Source organism: Oryctolagus cuniculus, chromosome 10, assembly GCF_964237555.1.
Source record: "Oryctolagus cuniculus chromosome 10, mOryCun1.1, whole genome shotgun sequence".
In the NCBI taxonomy this organism is placed as follows: domain Eukaryota; kingdom Metazoa; phylum Chordata; class Mammalia; order Lagomorpha; family Leporidae; genus Oryctolagus; species Oryctolagus cuniculus.
This window is the reverse complement of record NC_091441.1, coordinates 113,927,545-113,946,083: the sequence shown is the minus strand read 5'-3', so window position 1 is coordinate 113,946,083 and position 18,539 is coordinate 113,927,545. Positions and strand designations below refer to the sequence as shown.

Below are 18,539 nucleotides of genomic sequence, written 5' to 3'. Positions count from 1 at the left end.
GGCCATCAGGCTGAAAATGGAGAGAAAACGGAGACTACTAAGTGTTTGGAACCCTGCAGAGGGGCGGATGGAGGCCCAGGGCGGGGGAAGGGACTCACTGACGGTGCCAAAGAAAGGTACAGGCGGGGGCAGGGCCAGCACCCAGGTCTCTGGGCCCCTGGCTCGCTGCCCCTGGGTGATTACCTTTGGAAACGCCGGAGCCGCAGGCACAGAACCAGGGCTCCCGTCTTCAGGACAGCGAGGGTAGCATAGCCTGCAGGACCTCCGCCAGCCCCCAGAACTGAGCTGGTTTTCACCACCCGCGGAGGCGGAGGCCGATGTCATCAGACAGGAGACACCTGCAAAACCCAGGGTCTCCCCAAAAGAAAGCCCAGGGCGTGTCCAGGACGCAAAGCCAAGTGGTCTCTGCTGCTGGACCAAGGCTCTGTGTCCAGGACACCCACCGATAGCCCTGTGCTGAGTGTCCGTGCTGTACACCCTCCCATCCCCACCTCCTCCTTCCAAGTCCCTACTCTCGCGTGGTTCCATACTGGGTCTCCACGTCCTCCACGTAGCTTTTCAGAGAATGCAACTGACCCTAGAACTGGAGTTTTGAGTATGGCAGGAGAAGTTAAAAGCTCCTTGGCTGCCTTACTCTGCGCATAGCGGTCGGGAGTCTAAGAACCGTGGGCCTCAGTCGGCCCATCTGTACAATGGGGCGGTGGGCGCACCTGCTCTCCCGCGGCGCGGCTTTGTAGAATTACCAAGGCCCTCCTTCGCCCCGCCCCGTTCTTGCTGCGCCTGCGCAGCAGCATCGCTCAAGTTCCAGCCCCCTTCGCGCGCTCGAAGACTCGGCGCTCGACGGGCGTCTGTCAGCCTGTCTGCTTCTGTGGGCGCCGCCGCCGCAGGCGCGCCTGCCGAGCGCCGAGCAGCCGATGGAGATGGCGGACGGGGTTGTGTGAGGGACCGCGGAGGCCCAGAGCCCGGGCCCGAGGACGCGACAGCCCTGCGTGCCCGCGGGAGCCCGACGGGGTACAGAGCCCCAGGCCCGGCCTGAGGGGCTGGGGGCGCAGGAGACGGGCGGCTGTGCGGGCGTGGGACGTGTGCGGTGTGAGCTTGGTTTTCGGGCCTTGCGAGTCGCTTGTGAGTGCGGGGGACGCTCGGGCTCTGCGGTTTGGTGGCTTCACCGGAGTGGCAGTGCGGTCTCGGCATTCGTGTCCTCGGTTTGTGCGGCGTCTGTGGTGCCCGCTCCCCCGGGCCGGAGAGGTGCGCGTTGTGGCTATGCGGGGTGTGCGTGAGCTTGTGGGGGCCGTGGCGCTGTGCGGCCGCGGGATGTGGCTTGCGTGCCGGACGCTGCAGGCCGTGTCGGTTCTATATTTTTATTTTTAACGTAATTCAGGCTGTGAGCGGATTGCATATGTGTTCAGTCACGCATGTGCGGTCCGGTTTGGTGGTGTGGGGTAGGTTTCTCTGTGGGTCACCGTTTGGTTGTGCGATTTTAGAGTTCATTCATTCATTCACTGAGCTTTTTTGTGGGCCTCTTGTTGTGCGGCAAGTCCTGGGCTAGCCCATGGGGGTCTGGGGTAACAGGTGGAGGCTGTGCCCCCGGGACGCTGACAGCCTTAGCTGATTTTGGCGCGTGCACGAGCGAGTGTCAATTGGAGCAGGCACCGTGAGGAGCATCGTGCTGGCTCGGAGGAGGCTGGGAGTAGGGGTGACGGGTTGAGAAAGTGAGATTTGGGCAGCAGAATGAGGGCTGAGCGTGCGGCAGGGGTGCCGCGGGCTGTGTGTTTGCTTTGGAGGGGCGAGGGCGGACAAGGAGGGGAGCCGCCCAGGGCAGAGCCGCCGCTGGGGAGAGCGCGTCCTGGAGCTGCCAGTTCAGTGGCCACCCGCATAAACGGCCGCTGGGTTTGTCTGTCTTCCCAGGGGCCCGGCTCGGTCCGGTCAGAGCTGAGGGTCACTCTTGTCGCTTACACAGGGTCTTGAGCAGAAATTTGCCCGCTCTTGTGGACTGGTTCTGTTTGCACGCCCCCTGCGGCTGAGAGTCTTCCTGAGGTGACACTGGACGTGACTTTGCCACGGCCCAGGGGGACCTGAAGTGTAACTTTACAAGCCTTAAAATAGGCAGGCACTGAGTCTTTGTTTATTTTTTAGTTAGCGAGTTCAGGGACCAGCTTTGTGGCGTGGTCGGTTATGCCACTACCTTTGAGGCCAGCATCCCATATGGTTTGCCAGTTCCTGTCCTGACTGCTTCACTTTTTTTTTTTTTTTTTAAAGATTTATTTATTTGAAAGGCAGAGTTACAGAGAGAGAGAAGGGCGGGGTGGCGGGGGTGGGGGAGGGAGAGAGGGAGAGAGAGAGAGAGAGAGAGAGAGAGAGATGTCTTCCATCCACTGGTTCACTCCCCAAATGGCTGCAATGGCCAGAGCTGTGCCAGTCCAAAGCTAGGAGCCAGGAGTTTCTTCTGGGTCTCCCATGCAGGTGCAGGGGCCCAAGGACTTGGGCCATCTTCTGTTGCTTTCCCAGGGCATAGCAGAGAGCTGGATCGGAGGTGGAGCAGCCCAGTCTCCAGCCGATGCCCATATGCGATGCCGGCACTGCAGGTGGCGGCTTTACCAGCCCTGCCACAGTGCCAGTGCCTGCTTCACTTTTGATCTAACTCCCTCCCTGCTGTTGTGTTTGGGTGGTCCTGCACCCACATGGGAGACCCAAAGTGAAGTTCCAGGCTCCTGGCTCCGACTTGACCCAGCCCTGGCAGTTGTGGCCATCTGGGGAGTGCCCCAGCAGATGAAACATCTCTCTCTCTCTTCCCCCTTCTCTCTCTCTCTAACTCTGCCTTTCAAATAAAATAAACAAATGTTTTTAAAAATTAGCTAATTCACTAATGTATTTATTAGAGAGGCACAGAAAGAGAAGAGAGCGAGCTATCATCTATATGTGGTGCATTCCCCAGTGCCCGCGGCGTCCTGGGTTAGCACGGAAGCTGGGAGCAGAATACTCAGGCTGGGTTTTCCAGTGAGTGGCAGGAACCAACTTACTTGAGCTCCTGCCTCCTAGGATCTGCAGTAGCAGGAAACGGCTCAGGAGCCAGATGTGGGCATCAGACCTGTGCGCTCTAATATGGGATGGGGGGGGTCTTAACAGCTAGGCCAAGTGCCCGTCTCAAATCTTTCACTTGTGAAACAGTGAGAGCCTCAGGTTTGTGGTTCAGCTCGTTCACTGGTTTATAAAATCTAGTGAGCCTGGAGAGACAGGACTCTACAAATATAAAATGCAAAATGGATTTTCCTTTTGATTATCAGATATCGATATTCCTCCTTAGAATATGGCTGGGAGCTTTGTTTCATTATACCAGACACTTTTTAAAATGCTTTTTTATTTACTTCTAGAATATTTATTTACTTATTTGGAAGGCAGAGTGACTGACAAGTATCTTCTATCTGCTGGTTCACTCCCCAAATGCCTGAAAGACCTGGGGGAAGGCCCAGCTGAAGCCAAGAGCCTGGAGCTCAATCCAGATTGACCGGGTCCCGAGTGCCCTCACCATCACCTGCTGGACCCCAGGGTGCACATGAGCAGCAATATGGAGTTGCAAGCAGAGTTGGGGCTCAGATCCAGGCACGCCAGGCTCATCTTAACCACCGCGCCAAACACCCATCCCCGTATTTAAGAAAGATATCTTACTAGTATCCAAACAAATGATCAAGGTGTAGAGTCAAATAAAAACTTCTGCTTGTTGATAACTACGTACGACTCTTCTCCAGCTGCTAAAATGCTTGCGGATTAAGAAAGTGCATGGGGCCGGCGCCGTGGCTCACTTGGTTAATCCTCCGCCTGCGGTGCTGGCATCCCATATGGGTGCCGGGTTCTAGTCCCGGTTGCTCCTCTTCCAGTCCAGCTCTCTGCTGTGGCCCGGGAGTGCAGTGGAGGATGGCCCGAGTGCTTGGGCCCTGCACCTGCATGGGAGACCGGGGAGAAGCACCTGGCTCCTTGGCTTCGGATTGATGCAGTGCCAGCCGTGGCGGCCATTTGGGGAGTGAACCAACGGAGGGAAGACCTTTCTCTGTGTCTCTTTCTCTCACTGTGTATAACTCTACCTGTCAAATAAATAAATAAATAAAAGTGCATTATTTGGCGTGAGTATAACAAGTGCCTTGATGCTGAGTTTTTTTGTCTTCAAGCGTCTATGTAGTTGCTGTTTTCTGGTGATGTTCTCGTGTCTTAGGTTTGCTTAGTGTAAGGATTTGGGAAACAGTTTGTTCTCTCCAACTTATACCAAACAAACACTGAGTATCCTTGTTGAAACTGAAAAAAAGAAAAAGAGTCCTCAGTTGTTGCTAAATTTCCTGAATTGGCTTTTCTTTCTTTCTTTCTTAGGGCTCCTGCTCCTGCAGAGAGGAAACCTCAGCCAGGGCCATGATGAGGCCACTTCCCCGTCACGCGTGTATGGCTCGGCTAAGTTAACGCCGCGGGAGCCTGGGGAGGACCCACGCTGACTGTTGGCATGAGGCCGCTGCCTTCCCAGAGCTGAGAGGGGCGCTGCCATGGCCTCTTTGGATGACCCGGGAGAAGTGAGGGAGGGCTTCCTCTGCCCCCTGTGCCTGAAGGACCTGCAGTCGTTCTATCAGCTTCAGTCCCATTACGAGGAAGAGCACTCGGGCGAGGACCGCGATGTCAGAGGGCAGATTAAAAGTAAGAGGCGAGGGTCTTGCCTGTGCCTTTACGGGAGCGAGAGCTTGAATTCATGGGATGGTTTCCATCCGCCTCCGTGTTGCTGCTGGAGCAGGAGCGTGGTAATAGTAACAAGCAGATGTCTGGCCCTTGCCCTGTGCCAGGCATGGTTCCAATCTCCCCGTGTATTTATTTCCTTTAATCTTCACAGTAGCTGTGTGGGTAGGAGTCTCAGACACGGAAAGATTAGATAACTAGGCTACGGGCACGTGTGAGGCAGAGCCTGATTTTGAGTGTAGTGAATGTAGTCACTGTGATCTCCTGTCTCTCGCTAGACAATTCTAGTTTTGTTAACCAGGGTTACGAGGGTTTGGAGAGGAATTGCTTTCTTTTGCCTTGAAAGTGGAAGCACATTGTGTACCTGTTGGCCTGTCACGAGTTTAAGCCTCCCACCATCATTCCTACCCCAGGTGGACCTTGCTGTCTACAGTCCAGGAAACGCAGTGGTTTAAAAAACCCCAAAATTAAACCTTGGTTTTTGAGCTTCCAAGGGCTCAGGTCTTAGAAAATTGTAGGAAAAATTTTTCAGAATTTGACTATATGTGTGTTTATTCTATTTTCTACACTTTAGTTTTGAACTTCCAACTAAGATGCTTCTCCTGTGGAATTTTGTTTTGTGCTTATTTAGCCGACTTGCTTGTCACACTTGGCAGCATTTCTGAGGTTGGGAGATTCCAAAAACTTGGGTGCTATATTCACCATCTTGGTTGGGTGGGAGAGAAAGAAATGATCCTAAGTGGTATTCTGAAGTGGCCTCCAAACTTAGGAGTCATGTGCACCTTGTAATCACATAGTTGTCCCTGGAGTCCACTTCAGATCTCTAGGAAAAAAGAATTGCTGGAAACATCCATCCACAGACACGACAGAGTCAAACATTTCTGGACTCCTGAGGACTTTGATTATCAAAGCGACTTCTGACTGTAAGGCTGGAGCAGAGCCTTGACTGGTGGGAAGCAAAACCCCCCAAAACCTGTGTTTACATAGTTTTCAGAGTTTCTCTCACAACACTGTGATTTCATTTGACTACCAGCAACCATGGGGGACTGTGGTGGTCTGATTTTACAGTGAGGAGGCTTCTGAGGTGACTTGGCAGAGCTAGCCCTGCATCCCAGGTCGTCGATCACCTCTGAGCCCACCTTCTCTTTCCATGGGGCAGCGCTGGGGCTGAGGCTCTGTGCACATTCCATTCACAGCACGCATTACAGCTTCTGGGGAGAAAGGTAAAACCCGGCTTGATTATGAAAGCTTCCTTACAAGTGAAGGGCTGCCATGGTTTTTAATGAGCTTCCAGTCCTAGTGGCAACTGACCTGTGTTGTATAGCACGCCATCCCTCAGACCGGTGGTGCTGGTGGTCGACAGGTCAGAGAATGTCTGCAGAGTGCCTCAATGGCCTTTTTAAAAGTGCACCCCACCGGAGACCAGGATAAATACCTGGCTCCTGCCATCGGATCAGCACGGTGCGCCGGCCGCAGCATTCCGGCCGCGGCGTCCATTGGAGGGTGAACCAACAGCAAAAAGGAAGACCTTTCTCTCTGTCTCTCTCTCTCTCTCACTATCTACTCTGCCTGTCCCCCCCCAAAAAAAAAAAAAGATTGACATCAAAGACTTTTGAAAAGTCCTTCAAAAGCAGATCACTTCTCCCTTGGTCTTTTGGTTCTCAGAAATCTTATGACATTGATAGTTTTAGGCAAGTGAAAAATTAAACCCAGAAGAGCAAACTGTGGCATCAGGTTTCGAAGGCATTAAGAAAAGATGAGCTGATGAATGGTCACGAAGAAGTGGCCCATGGGCCAGCGCCGTGGCTTACTAGGCTAATCCTCCGCCTGTGGTGCCGGCACCCCAGGTTCTAGTCCCGGTCGGTGGCTCCTCTTCCAGTCTAGCTCTCTGCTGTGGCCTGGGAGTGCAGTGAAGGATGGCCCAGGTCCTTGGGCCCTGCACCCGCATGGGAGACCAGGAGGAAGCACCTGGCTCCTGGCTTCGAATGGGCGCAGTGCGCCGGCCGCAACACACTGGCTGTAGTGGCCACTTGAGGAGTGAACCGCCGGCAAAAGGAAGACCTTTCTGTCTGTCTCTGTCTCTCTCACTGTCTAACTCTTCCTGTCAAAAAAAAAAAAAAAAAAAAGAAGTGGCCCATGGATATGAGTCCAGTCCTGGTTCAGCCATGGTGTAGCCCATTTACAGTAAGTAGGGGAAATCTGGTTGAAAATTATTTGTAGCTTCTGCTTTCTGTTTCTTTGAATGTGTGCTTTGGGGTTTGTTAATTGGCCCCCTCTGGAAGGGTTACACCCAGGCTGGGAACGCTGCCAGGCAGTTTTTTGTATATCTTCCAGAGTGGCTAAATGCATAGACTGCCTGTTTAACTTGACACGGTTTAGTCTTGTTTGCAAAAAGGAATTGTTTGCTAACTGGTGTTTCCTGTCTGCTAGACCCTTTGTTCACATCCGCAGTTCCCTCTTCCCTGTTGTTGGAAAAGACTACTTTAACAGGCTCCCAAGGGTGTGCCTTAGGTCTGGCATTTTTCCAGTTGCAAAAAACCATCCTGCAGTGGCTGATAGTCTAAGAATTTATGTATTGGGGTGACTGACAAAGACCCACCTATCTCATTCCCACTCCCTTCCTGCTAGTCCCCACCCCGTGCCACCATGTCTGCATTTACTTAGGGTTTTGAAAAGCTGTGGAAAAAAATAAATAAAAGCTCTGGATTATTTTTAATGTCATTCAAGTCAGAGGACATTTCAGAGTCATGAGAACTCTACGAGATTTTTTTTTATTTTTTTATTTTTTTTATTTTTGACAGGCAGAGTGGACAGTGAGAGAGAGAGACAGAGAGAAAGATCTTCCTTTTGCCGTTGGTTCACCCTCCAATGGCCGCCGTGGCCGGCGCACTGTGCTGATCCGATGGCAGGAGCCAGGTACTCATCCTGGTCTCCCATGGGGTGCAGGGCCCAAGCACTTGGGCCATCCTCCACTGCACTCCCTGGCCACAGCAGAGGGCTGGCCTGGAAGAGGGGCAACCGGGACAGAATCCGGCGCCCCGACCGGGACTAGAACCCGGTGTGCCGGTGCCACAAGGCGGAGGATTAGCCTAGTGAGCCGCGGCGCCGGCTATGAGGTATTGATATTAGATGTTAATGACATTTTGGATTAAATGTGATATTTTGTACTAGAGTTTTACAGGGATGGGGAACGTTGAGCTGGTGAAATCATTTTGTCCTTTGCCTGCCAAGGCAACCACATGTGGGACTCAAAATCAATGAACCTATTGCAGGCTAATTTTTAAGTTGATAATTTTGTACAGGCTGTGAATGATGTCACAGATACCCTTGGCAGAAAGGGATAGCAGTCACCCAGGACTTAAGGACACCAGTGATAGAGCAGTTTAGAACTGAGAATTATTTTGTATTCCTTGCCAGTTGATTGTTGCGTTTTAACTGTGGTCCTGCAGAACCGCAGCACAGGTGGCAGAACTCTGTTCTGCAGAAGCCTCATTCGTGAATCAGTGCTAGCTGTGGGGGAGCTGGGCTCTTGTTACAGTAGTGGGAGGTGTCCACTTCCAGCCCTCTTGTGTCTGAGATTCCTGATCCTGAGTGAAGCATGTTTCTCTCCATCTTTGCTGTCATTTCCTCCTTTGTAGGCAGGGCTGTGCCTTGCCTTTGGAAGTTGTGAGCAATGAACTATACAGTGTGTTTGAAGATGTCTTTCATTGTGCCTGGTTCCCACAGTGACTCGGTCCAGGAGATGTTCATTTTCTTGCTAGCCTGGTTCTCTTTGTGTTAGGTTGCAGATATATGTATTTCTTGAAGCTTTTGTAAATATTATCACCTTTATCTTCAGTAAGCAGGTAAGCAGCTATGGAGCAAAGAAAAGCTCTGTGTCCAATTGTAGATTATGGAGAACACCTGTCCAGGGCTCTCGAGAAATGAGAAGTGTTTACTTGTGAATATCAAGGGTAAATAAATTAGCACCATTGAATTTGATTAAAAATTTTTTATTTTAATTGAGAAGTTTATATATAAGTTTATAAAAGAGTTTATGAACTTATTTGAAAGCCACTGTGACGCAGAGTGGGTGGGAGTAGAGAGAGAAATGGAGAAAAATCTTGCATCTGCCGGCTCACTCCCTAAATGGCTGCAACAGCCAGCTTTGGAGCCAGGAACTCCATCCGCATCTCCCACATGTGTGGCAGCCATCCATCTTCTCTGCCATCCCAGTACATGAGCAGAAAGCTGGAGTGGAAGTGGACCAGCCAGCACACAGGCAGGCACCCCAGTACGGGATTCCAGTGTCACAAATGGTGGCTTAACTTGCTGCTCAATGACACTGGCACCTATACATGAGTTTTTCAGTGTACAGTAAGTTTTGACAAACGTGAATACTCATATAACCACCATCCCAATTAAGAGACAGGAAAAGAACACTTTCATCACCCTGGTTCCATCATTGCATTTAGGTTTTTTTTTAATTTTTTTTTTTTAACAGGCAGAGTGGATAGTGAGAGAGAGAGAGACAGAGAGAAAGGTCTTCCTTTTGCCGTTGGTTCACCCTCCAATGGCCGCTGCGGCCGGCGCACCGCGCTGATCCGATGGCAGGAGCCAGGTACTTATCCTGGTCTCCCATGGGGTGCAGGGCCCAAGCACTTGGGCCATCCTCCACTGCACTCCCCGGCCACAGCAGAGAGCTGGCCTGGAAGAGGGGCAACCGGGACAGAATTTGGCGCCCCGACCGGGACTAGAACCTGGTGTGCCGGCGCCGCAAGGTGGAGGATTAGCCTATTGAGCCACGGCGCCGGCCGCATTGCATTTAGTTTTAACACTTGTATTTCATTGGGCTCTTAAATTAGGCAGTGAAAGGCCAGTGTTGCAGTGTAGTGATAAAGATGCCACCTACAATGCTGACATCCCATATGGGCACTGGATTGAGTCCTGCTGCTCCACTTCTGATCCAGCTCCATGCTAATGGCCTGGGAAAAGCAGCAGAAGATGGCCCAAGTGGGCTCCTGCTACCCACGTGGGAGACCTGAAGGAAGCTCCTGACTCCTGGCTTCAGCCTGGCCCTGTCCCTGCTATTGCGGCCATTTGGGGAGTGAACCAGTGAGTGGAAGATATCTGATTCTAGTCCTCTGTCTGAAACTCTGACTTGCAAATAAGTAAATAAGTCCTAGAAAAAAGGAAGGAAGGAAGGAAGGTCAGAGTTATAGATGGCTGCAACAGCCGGGACTGGGCCAGGCTGAAGCCGGGAGCCACAAGCTTCTTGCAGGTCTCCCACGTGGGTAGCAGGCCCAAGCTCTTGGACCATTCAGGAGCTGGATTGAAAGTAGAGCAGCCAGTTCTCAAACCGGCACCCAAATGGGATGCTGGTGTCGCAGACAGATGCTTAATTTGCTCTGTCACAACCCTGGCTCCTGACTTTCAGATAAAGAAATAAATATTTTAAAAAAAGTGTAATAGTAAGCCTATATATTGGCCACATAAACAATCCTAATGCTCATACTGACTATTAGCTCTGTGGTATTTGTAATAGAGTGTTTAGATATTTATTGTTGCATTTCATTTGGGATCCAAGTATTTCTTGTACATTTTTTTAAACAAAGGACATGTAGTCCATCAATTATTGTTTTTGAGATTTCCCTTGACTTGTTATGGGTGTTCTAAACAGGATCATTTGTGTTGTATGTTTAAAGGTCTTGTCCAGAAGGCTAAGAAAGCAAAGAACAAGTTGTTGAAACGAGAAGGTGATGATCGAGCAGAATCAGGGACCCAAGGATATGAGTCTTTCAGCTATGGAGGGGTTGATCCTTACATGTGGGAACCCCAAGAACTTGGTAAGAAAATCATTTCATTCTGGCTACCTTGTGCTACGTAGTGTTTTAAGAAGTGGTTGAGGAAGCAGCATAAATCAAAGTGGCCTAACCTTCTCAAGAACCACGTTGAGAAATGAGGGACTGGAAAAGAAGGAGGTGTGCGTGTGCTCTGTCAGTGCTGTTCACCACTATATACGGGTGCTCTCATTGATTCTTCACTGCACCCCACGAGAACCTGCCTGGGGTCAAACAGATGGTGATCTGCACACGTGGGGTGTGATTCCAGGTCTCTGACATCAGCCTGGGCTGGCTCCATTGCTGGGCTGTCTACTCTCACCCGGGACATTGTTGACTAGGGAGAGACATACTTTTCTAAAATGCATGGTTATGGCACCATCTATTTACTTTCAAAGTGATCATCATTTTAGGGTGATGAAAATGTTCTAAAATTTACTGTGATGTGCTGTTCTATTAATATGGTTAAATCCATTGAATTTGTATATCTTAAAAGGTGAATTGTAGGTGTGTGGATTAGGTCTAAATAAAGATGTTATCAAAAAGATCACACCACACACTGCACTAAATAATCATATATCATTTAACTGTTGAATGATAAGAATCATTAATATAATAAAATACTTTCTGGCTATGAAATGGATAAATAGTCATTCCTTCTTAGTGCTGTATTATTCTTTCATGTTCAAGATCTTGTTCACCTTTCACAGAGTCCTCGGCACACAGAGTGGCTAGTGATGCTCATTCCCTATTTATGGGTGAGAAAGCTGAGATTCAGAGAAAGGAAGTGGTTTGTACCTAGGGTCAGCTACCGTGTCCTTACAGTGCCACTTTACAGAAAGTGTCATTTTAGATGAGAAAAGGGGGGGAATTGCTTTAAAAATAATCCTGTATACCTATGTCATGATGAGTTAGTGTTTATAGTCATCCCGGGGCCGGCACTGTGGCGCGGTGGGTTAAAGCCCTGGCCTGATGTACCGGCATCCTGTATGGGCGCCAGTTCTGGTCCTGGCTGCTCCTATTCTGATCCAGCTCTCTGCTGTGGCCTGGGAAAGCATTGGAGGATGGCCCAAGTCCTTTGGCCCCTGTACCCATGTGCCCCTGTACACATGGGAGACCCGGAAGAAGCTTCTGGCTCCTGGCTTCAGATTGGCTCACCTCTAATCAATGAGGCCATTTGGGGAGTGAACCAGAGAATGAAAGAACCCTTTCTCTGTCTCTACCTCTCTCTGTAGCTCTGTCTTTCAAATAGATAAAATGAATCTTAAAAAAAAAAAAATGAGGGAACTTCACAAAGGTCATGGAAAAATGAAATTAAAAATAATAAAATGTATAAATTTTATTCTCTAAGTTCCATCAAATTCAAGATACTTTTGTAAGTGATGATACCAGCTATTTCTTCCATCCCTAAAGATCCAAGAGTTCTGGTAATCTAACTATGTCAATGAAGTATTTTTATACATTGTTACCTGAAGAAAAATGGTTGTTTTTTAAAAAATTTCTTAAGATTAAGGCCAGCGCCGCGGCTCACTAGGCTAATCCTCCGCCTAGCGGCACCGGCACACCAGGTTCTAGTCCCGGTTGCCCCTCTTCCAGGCCAGCTCTTTGCTGTGGCCAGGGAGTGCAGTGGAGGATGGCCCAAGTGCTTGGGCCCTGCACCCCATGGGAGACCAGGAGAAGCACCTGGCTCCTGGCTCCTGCCATCGGATCAGCGCGGTGCGCCAGCCGCAGCGCACTGGCCGCGGCAGCCCTTGGAGGGTGAACCAACGGCAAAGGAAGACCTTTCTCTCTGTCTCTCTCTCTCTCACTGTCCACTCTGCCTGTCAAAAAAAAAAAAAAAAAATTTTCTTAAGATTAGGAAGCAAAAAGAATTCAGAAGGAGCCAGATCAGAACTGTAAGGTGAACACCTTGTGATTTCTCATTGAAAATCTCATGAAGTTGCACTGTTTGATGAGAGCGATGAATAAGAGCATTGTCATGGTAGAGAAGGACGGGATGTTTTCCAGGGTGTTTTTCTGCTAAAGCTTTAGCCAACTTTTCTCTGCACACTCTCTTAATAAGTAGATGTTGTCATTCTTTGATCTTCCACAGAGTCAACAGGCAGAATGTTTTGGGCATTCCAAAAAGTGTTTCTGTGGTCTTTGCTCTTGACTGGTTCTCTTCTGTTTCTGCTTTGGTTGGATCACTTGTACCTCTTGGTAGCCATTGTTTGTGCTTTGTCTTCAGGACTATTCTGGTAAAGTTGTGTTTCACCTCCTGTTGCAGTTCTTTGTAGAAATGCTTCTGGATCTTGATCTCACTTGTTTAAAATTTCCATTGAAAGCTCTGCTCTTGTCTGTGGCTATCTAGGTGCAGAAAGCTTGCTGCATTTTAATCTTTCAGTCAGAATTGTATTAGTTGCACTGTCGGAGATGTCTGTGGGGTTGGCAGCTGTTTCAGCTGTTAAATGTCAACCCTCTTCAGTTAGAGTGCAAGTGAGATGAATTTTTCCCTTGTAAATTGACATGGGTGGTCTGTTGCTGAGGGCTTTATTGTCAATATCATGTTGTCCCTTCTTAAAAGGAATTATCCATCTTTTTTTCTTTTTATTTGACAGGTAGAGTTATAGACAGTGAGAGAGAGAGACAGAGAAAGGTCTTCCCTCTGTTGGTTCACCCCCAAAATGGCTGCTACGGCCGGTGCTGCACCGATCCGAAGCCAGGAGCCAGGTGTTTCTTCCTGGTCTCCCATGGGGTGCAGGGGCCCAAACACTTGAGCCATCCTCCACTGCCTTCCCAGGCCACAGCAGAGAGCTGGACTGGAAGAGGAGCAACTGGGACAGAATCCAGTGCCCATATGGGATGCCAGTGCCACAGGCAGAGGATTAACTAAGTGAGCCACGGCACCGGCCCGGAATTATCCATTTGTAAATTGCTATTTTGTGGGGCCTTTGTCCCCATAAACTTTTCATAAAGCACCAGTAATTTCACCATTTTTCCACCCAAGCTTCACCATAAATTTGATATTTGTCCTTGTTTTAATTTTAGGAGAATTCATGTTGCTGTCAAAAGGGTGCTTTTTGTACTGATGGCAAATCTTTCTAAGTGTCTCAAACTAGATCCTTTTCAGACATGTTGTAGCAAATTAACTAATATGAGTTTATTTTGGAGCAAAAATATTTTTTTGAAATCCATGCATGGTTTTTTCATAATATGCATTTTCCATGATCGTTTTGTAGATTTCCTTGTGTACACAATTTTTTTAAAAAATTTATATTTATTTATTTGAAAGTCAGAGTTACACAGAGAGAGAAGGAGAGGCAGAGAGAGAGAGAGAGAGAGAGAAAGGTTTCCCATTGCTGGTTCACTCCCTAATTGACTGCAATGGCCAGAGCTACACCAATCCAAAGCCAGGAGCCAGGAGCTTCTTCCGGGTCTCCCATGTAGGTGCAGGGGTCCAAGGACTTGAGTCCTCTTCTACTTCTTTCCCAGGCCATAGCAGAGAGCTGGATTGGAAGTGGAGCAGCCAGGACTTGAACTGGTGCCCATATGGGATGGTGGCACTGCAGGCGACAGCTTTACCCGCTATGCCACAGTGCCGGGCCCCCACAATTTCAAAAAATTGTTTTATTTGAAAGGTATAGAGATAGTTTACTGGTTTACTGCTGGTGGTGTGCTCTGACTACTGGTTTACTCCTCAAATACCTACAGCAGCCAGAACGGGGCCAGGCCAAAGCTGGGAGCCTGGAACTCAGTCTGGGGCTTCCACTTTGGAGTCAGGGACACAACCACATGAGCCATTATGTGCTGCCCCCCAGGGTGTGCATTAGCAGGCCACACCGGGAGTCAGGAATTGAGCCAGACACTCCAGTGTGGGATGCCGGTGTCCCACATGGTTACTTCACTGCTGCACTAAAGCCCACCCTCATACACTCTTTATTTGTCAACTTAAAAAAAGTAATCTTTTAACATAAAAGAATGTGGCATATGACAGATTCTATGTTTGGGTCAGCCAGTAGATGTAGAGTTGACCGTTGAGGAGGAGGTGCAGTGAGTGCGCGTAGGGTCAGGGAGCGTGCCGCATTGGGGTTTGGAAGAGGTGCGATAGAGCAGTGGGTATTTCAGGTAGTGAGCTACGGGGTAGTGAGCTGCATGGTTCCATGTGTGTCGGGGCATTTGTCCTGCACATTTGTCATTTGGCTGCTGGACTGAGGAAGGTAGGAATTCACGTAGCTCCTTTCAAGGCCATCTGTTACCATTTCCATGTTTTTGGCCATTTTGAGAAGAAATTTTTTTTTGGAAATATTTTTTATTTATATATTTGAGAGGTAGAGTTACAGACAGTGAGACAGACAGAAAGGTCTTTCTTCCTTTGGTTCACTCCCTAGATGGCTGCAATGGCTGGAGCTGCGCCGATCTGAAGCCAGGAGCCAGGAGCTTCTTCCCGGTCTCCCATGCGGGTACAGGGGCCCAGGCACTTGGGCCATCTTCTACTGCTTTCCTAGGCCATAGCAGAGAACTGGATTGGAAGAGGGGCAGCTGGGACTAGAGCCAGCGCCCATAAGGGATGACGGCACTGCAGGCGGAGGATTAACCTTCGCCACAGCGCCGGCCCTGAGAATTGTTTTTATTCTGATGAAAAATCATGTTGTACCAACTTTACAAAGTACAGAAAAATAGAATAAAAATCACTGCTAACATTACTGTCCTTTTATTTAATAGGCATTCGTATACAGTCAGTATCCTGAGGGCTTTATAAAATTGACTCAGTCTTCCTAAACGCCCTGTGAAATAGAAACTTGGTATTCCCACTTTGTGGCCTGTTTGATTGTCCCACTTTGTAGATGAGTACATGGAGTTATAGAGGCCAGGTGGTTTGTCCAAGTCACACAGTGTGCAACAGAATTGCAGCTTGAGCACTGGCTGGCTCCAGAGTCCTGGTCCTGCCTGCAGCGTTCAAAGACCCCTCGTATTGTACTGTGTGGCCTCCAAGGGCACGTAGTAAATATTTCAGAAATTTCCTTCCAGTTGCTTTCTTAGATTTTGACTTTGTATTAAGACTTTGAAGTCCTAGCATTTCTGCTTGTTTTTGAAATTCACTGACAGCAGCCCGGTGGAGAGGCTCCCTCAGCGGTCACATCACTCCTCTCCTGCCTTGCCTTGTTCTAGGTGCTGTGAGAAGCCAGCTTTCTGACTTCAAAAAGCATCGAGCTGCCCGAATTGACCACTATGTTGTTGAAGTCAATAAATTAATAATCAGGTTAGAGAAGGTAAATTTTGTTGTTTTAAAATACTTCTTTTTTTCTGCAAGTACAGATTTTCTGGGTGGAAAAACTACATTTCTGTAACATGTATCAAGTTTGTCAGATGCGTCTGGGGCTGTTGGGAAAATAGCCCGAGCATTAAGGAGGGCGCAGTGAGCAGTTCTGGCCCGGCTGGCTTCCCTGCCGGGAATGGCCCTGGTTGACACTCAGCACACGTCAGCTCCCCTTTTCCCTCCTGTGAAGCCCACTTGGCTTCTGGAAGCTTCTGTGCCTTCCTCTTTTGGGTGTCCCAGGCACTGTCACTCAGCCGTGTGTAGTGTGATGTCATCTGATGGAGAGCCGGTCTGAGGGACTGCTGAGCCAGTGCCAGGGTCCGGTGCGGGGACGTCTGGTCCTGTGGTGTGAGAATGTGTCTGCAGAGCCGTGATTGCTGCTGTGTGTGACCTGGATGGGGAGTGGTGGGCCTGGGGCAGCCACAGGCACAGCTCTCTGGATGTCCTGTCAGGCAGGAATATGTGGCCTGTGGATTGTCCAGGAGGACTGTGGGGAGGTGGGAATTTCCCTTTGCTTCCAGTCCTGGCCCCTGCCCCTTCCCTGCCTGTTCTGGGTTATTTCCAAAACAGTACTGGTGATAGAGGTTGGAATTGGGTCGTAGGAGGGAAGGTGTCTTCTAGATGTAAAAATCATACCGTGTCCCAGGTAGACTTGCTTTAGAGCTTTGTGGGGTGAAGACACATGAGACGCCAGCAGTGGAAAGTGTGGAATGACTGCAGCTATCACTGATTAATTCCACATGGCCCTGTTTTCTCCTGCTCAGCTCACGGCATTTGACAGAGCGAATACTGAGTCTGCAAAGATTCGAGGTAACTTTGGGACTTTTTCTCACATTCATTCTTTTTTATCTTTGTTCCTGACCAAATCTCTTTTTGTAATGGTGTGCTTTCTTTGTTGGCTTGCTTTTTGGTTTGTTCTTCCCGCAGCAATAGAAAAGTCTGTGGTGCCTTGGGTCAATGACCAGGACGTCCCTTTCTGCCCAGACTGTGGGAGTAAGTTCAGCATCCGAAACCGCCGCCACCACTGCCGCCTCTGTGGCTCTATCATGTGCAAGAAGTGCACGGAGCTCATCAGCCTTCCCTTTGCAAGTAGGTGACGTGGTGGTGGGCATGCAGCCTGGCGTCCTCTTGGGACTGGCGTATTTGCCGAATACTAGGACTTTGGGCCTTTTTGTTTCTGAGTGGGCCGTGGGTTCTTCATTAACTCATTCATTAACTCTTCACTAACTCGTATGTTGGTTTGCTGAAACCCTGGCAGCCTCGGTGCTGTGCCAGGGGCCGGGATACAGAGGTTTGGAATAGGAGTTGGCAAACAGTTTTTGAAAAGGACTAGACAGTAAATATTTCAGGCTTTGTGGGGCATGTATGGCACCTGTGACATTTCTTCTTTTTTCAAACGCCCTTCTAAAAATGTGAAAACTGTCCTTGACTTGAAGGCCATACAAAAACTGGCTGCCGCTGGACGTGGCTCACAGGGTCCTCGCCAGCCCACCTCAGTTGTCCTTTCCCATGGAGTCTAGCATCTAGCAGGAGATAGAGACCCACAGAGAAATCAGTGCTTTGAACAGAGTCTATGCAGTGAGGCACCCAGGAGAGGCTGAGCAACTCTGTCAGCTCTGCTTGGAAGTGGTAGAAGCAGCTTTTTTTTTTTCTTCAAAGATTTTATTTGAGAGGCTGAGTTAACAGAGAGAGGTCTTCCATTTGCTGCTTCGCTGTCCAGGTGGCCACAATGGCCAGAGCTGAGCTGATCTGAAGCCAGGAGCCAAGAGCTTCTTCCAGGCCTCCCTTTTGGGTTCAGAGGCCCAAGAATTTGGGCCATCTTCCAGTGCTTTCCCAGGCCCTAAGCCCAGAGCTGGATCAGCAGAGGAGCAGCCGGGACTAGAACCGGCGCCCACATAGGATGTCAGCACCACAGGTGGTAGCTTAGCCCACTGTGTCACAGCACCAGCCCTTGTAGAGGAATCTTTGAAAAGAGCATCTTGTGAAATGAGCCATGGGCTGTTCCTTCCTTCAGGATAAAAGTCACAGATAGCTCATTGTCCAATGGAAGAGACTGTGATGTTGTAATGTGGGAGGTACTAGTACTGTGGGAGGCTCAGGAGAGTGGGAACATGGGGCTCTGGTTGGGAGGTGGTACTTGGGAAGTACCTTGAGCAGTGAGTAGGACTGCTCAGAAGATGGAGAAGAAGGAATTCTGGTTAGAGTGGAGAGCACATCTAAAGGCCCTGGGGCAGATGAGTAGATGAACACATGGACTCCAGGAGAGGAGTGTGAGAACAGAGTTGAGGATTGTGGGAAGGAGGCTCCAAAGGTTAGATGGAACAGGATGCTGCAGACTTGCATCTCAGCTGGTTGTTGAGAAGTTGCTGAAGTTGATCTCACTGGGCTGTCGGGGGTGGATTGTAACCCTGGAGAGTACTGCTGACTCTGGGTACTTTGCTGGCCACAGGAGGGGGGCCGAAGCAGGCGTGTCTCTAGCCGACTCTCACATCCCCCAGGCCCACTTCACCTTAATACTTTGCCTTTCTCCCTGAGACCACTTCCTGTCCCTGAGACTTCATAAGCTATATTCTGTGGACACTGTTTGCCTTCTCTTGGCTCATTGGCCAGTGACGATTGGGCAGCTGCAGTGAGTGACACAGGCTCCTTGGCCAGCTCTGGGGTGCACCCTGACTGTTGTACAGGGAGAAAAGTGGGAAGTGCTCCAAAGTGCACTG

General features: G+C 49.5%; 1 protein-coding gene across 4 annotated transcripts in view; it reads left to right on the top strand.

The window, feature by feature from the left end:
• Nucleotides 1-857: 857 nt before the first annotated feature.
• The window catches only part of RBSN (rabenosyn, RAB effector), a 29,742-nt gene continuing 12,060 nt past the window's right edge, over nucleotides 858-18,539 (top strand). Inside the window, exons 1-6 of one of the 4 annotated variants that reach the window (XM_008260393.4) lie at nucleotides 858-1,011; nucleotides 4,357-4,671; nucleotides 10,392-10,532; nucleotides 15,675-15,775; nucleotides 16,587-16,632; nucleotides 16,750-16,911. In XM_008260393.4, coding sequence (XP_008258615.1) covers nucleotides 4,524-4,671; nucleotides 10,392-10,532; nucleotides 15,675-15,775; nucleotides 16,587-16,632; nucleotides 16,750-16,911 — 598 coding nt within the window. In that variant the 5' untranslated portion in view covers nucleotides 858-1,011; nucleotides 4,357-4,523. Of the gene's footprint in view, nucleotides 1,246-4,356; nucleotides 4,672-10,391; nucleotides 10,533-15,674; nucleotides 15,776-16,586; nucleotides 16,633-16,749; nucleotides 16,912-18,539 lie in introns of all 4 variants that reach the window. The other 3 variants (XM_008260394.4, XM_002713039.4, XM_051851760.2) reach the window with 3 other exon arrangements.